General features: G+C 38.9%; 1 protein-coding gene across 1 annotated transcript in view; it reads left to right on the top strand.

Moving 5' to 3' along the window:
* Positions 1 to 1,687, top strand: part of RASSF6 (Ras association (RalGDS/AF-6) domain family member 6) — a 39,522-nt gene that overhangs the window by 6,865 nt on the left and 30,970 nt on the right. The window contains exon 2 of the mRNA XM_012659841.1: positions 1,364 to 1,442. Coding sequence (XP_012515295.1) covers positions 1,364 to 1,442 — 79 coding nt within the window. The remainder of the gene's footprint in view (positions 1 to 1,363; positions 1,443 to 1,687) is intronic.

Here is a 1,687-nt window from a genome sequence, read left to right as displayed (position 1 = left end):
TTTTTTTTTTTTTTTTTGTCTTTTAGAAATGAGAATTTTCTGATAATTTCATTCAACCAGAACTTGTTTGGTTCCTGCTGTGTGCCAAGTTCTCTTCCAGGCACAGAATATAGTGTGAAGAGAACATACAGACACCCCTACCCTCGTGGAGCTACACTCAAGAATGAGACAGAACATAAGATAAATAAGAAAAATACAGCGAGGGTTACAGGTGACTCAGGGACAGAGGTGCAGTAAGAAAGCAGAATATAAAATGTTGGGAAAAGGTGAACTTTTAGATTAGGTGATCAGGAAGGACTCCTTGAGAAGGTGACTTTCGATTAAATAATTTAAGAAAAGGAACAATCTAGTGATGTGAAAGCGTAGAGGGAGATCATTCCAGGCAGAGGGACCAGTGAGTACAAAGGCCCCAGGATGGGAGTGTGCCGTGAGTGGTTCAAGGAGTATCAGGGAGGCCTGCAGCTGAGCATAGCAGGAAATGAGACGGAGACGTAATAAGAAGACCAGACCACATGCAGCCTTTTAAGTCACTGTAAGAATGTGGGTTTTAAATCTGAATAACGAGAAAACATAGGAGAATTCTGAGCAAAAGAGTGAGATGGTCAGGATTGCATTAAAATAGTTCCTGCTGTTGAGAATAGACAGCAGATACAGGGAGGCCTTTAGAAGGCTGTTGCAGTAATCCTGGGGACAGATGATCAACATCTCAAGATCCACAGACACAGAGGGGAGGGGAGGGGCTCAGATGTGGCAGGAGCCAATGTTCCCACTGCCAGAGCCCACCTGCCACTAAGGGTGAGATCACCAGGAGCAGCGACCATTCCTTAACCATTACTGTATCCCCAGTGGGAAACGCACTATCAGGCACTCTCTAGGTGCTTAATTTCGGTTGGTTAAATGTTGCAAAACAAAAAGAAATGTGAAACCAGATTTCTGTCCCATGGCTGCCTCCTGTTACAAAACACTCTCCTCACCACTCTTGGCACTCAATTATGTTCTCTTACTTATTTATGAATTAGCACCTTCAACATGTGTTGATGTTCTAAGAATGCTTCAGTTTTTACTGACCTACATTAAGTTAAAGTGATGGAATAGTACAGATTCCATTGAACCATTTCTTTCTATCTCATACCTTTATGAACTCAAAGTACTGTTATCACATTTTATTTTTACTTTTGTTGTTTTTTGTTGGGTATTTATTTTATTATCTTGTTTTAATCTCGGTAAATTTAGGGGGTACAGTGTTTTTTGTTACATGGAAGAATTGTATGATGCTGAAGTCAGGGCTTTTAGCGTAACCGTCACCAGAATAGTGTCCAAAGCCTAAGACTGATTGCTGCTGAATGTATTTTTTTTTTTTCAGGGAACAACTTAATTCTTTATTGAAGACCTATAACATTTTTTATGGGAACCAGAAAAATCTACATATTTTATATGAGCAGGTAAGCTCATCAAAGAAATACAGTGCTGTTTGATTCACAAAAATATATAGGGGAGAAACAGGTGAATGTTTAACTTGATTATGATTTTTATTTTTAGACTACATCACAAAATCCCAGGCTTGGAACATTTGTGACTCTCAGGGCATTTTTGAGATAGGAAAGCATTTTAAAACAATTTTAATGACATGTTTGCCTTCTGTTTTAAAAATGGAGTATGCATATCTTTTGAGTGGCAATTGAACTAG

The sequence above is a fragment of the Propithecus coquereli genome, unplaced genomic scaffold (assembly GCF_000956105.1).
Source record: "Propithecus coquereli isolate 6110/MARCELLA unplaced genomic scaffold, Pcoq_1.0 Scaffold64, whole genome shotgun sequence".
Taxonomy (NCBI): domain Eukaryota; kingdom Metazoa; phylum Chordata; class Mammalia; order Primates; family Indriidae; genus Propithecus; species Propithecus coquereli.
Note: the sequence above shows the minus strand (reverse complement) of the source record. Positions and strands in the feature narration are given on the sequence as shown.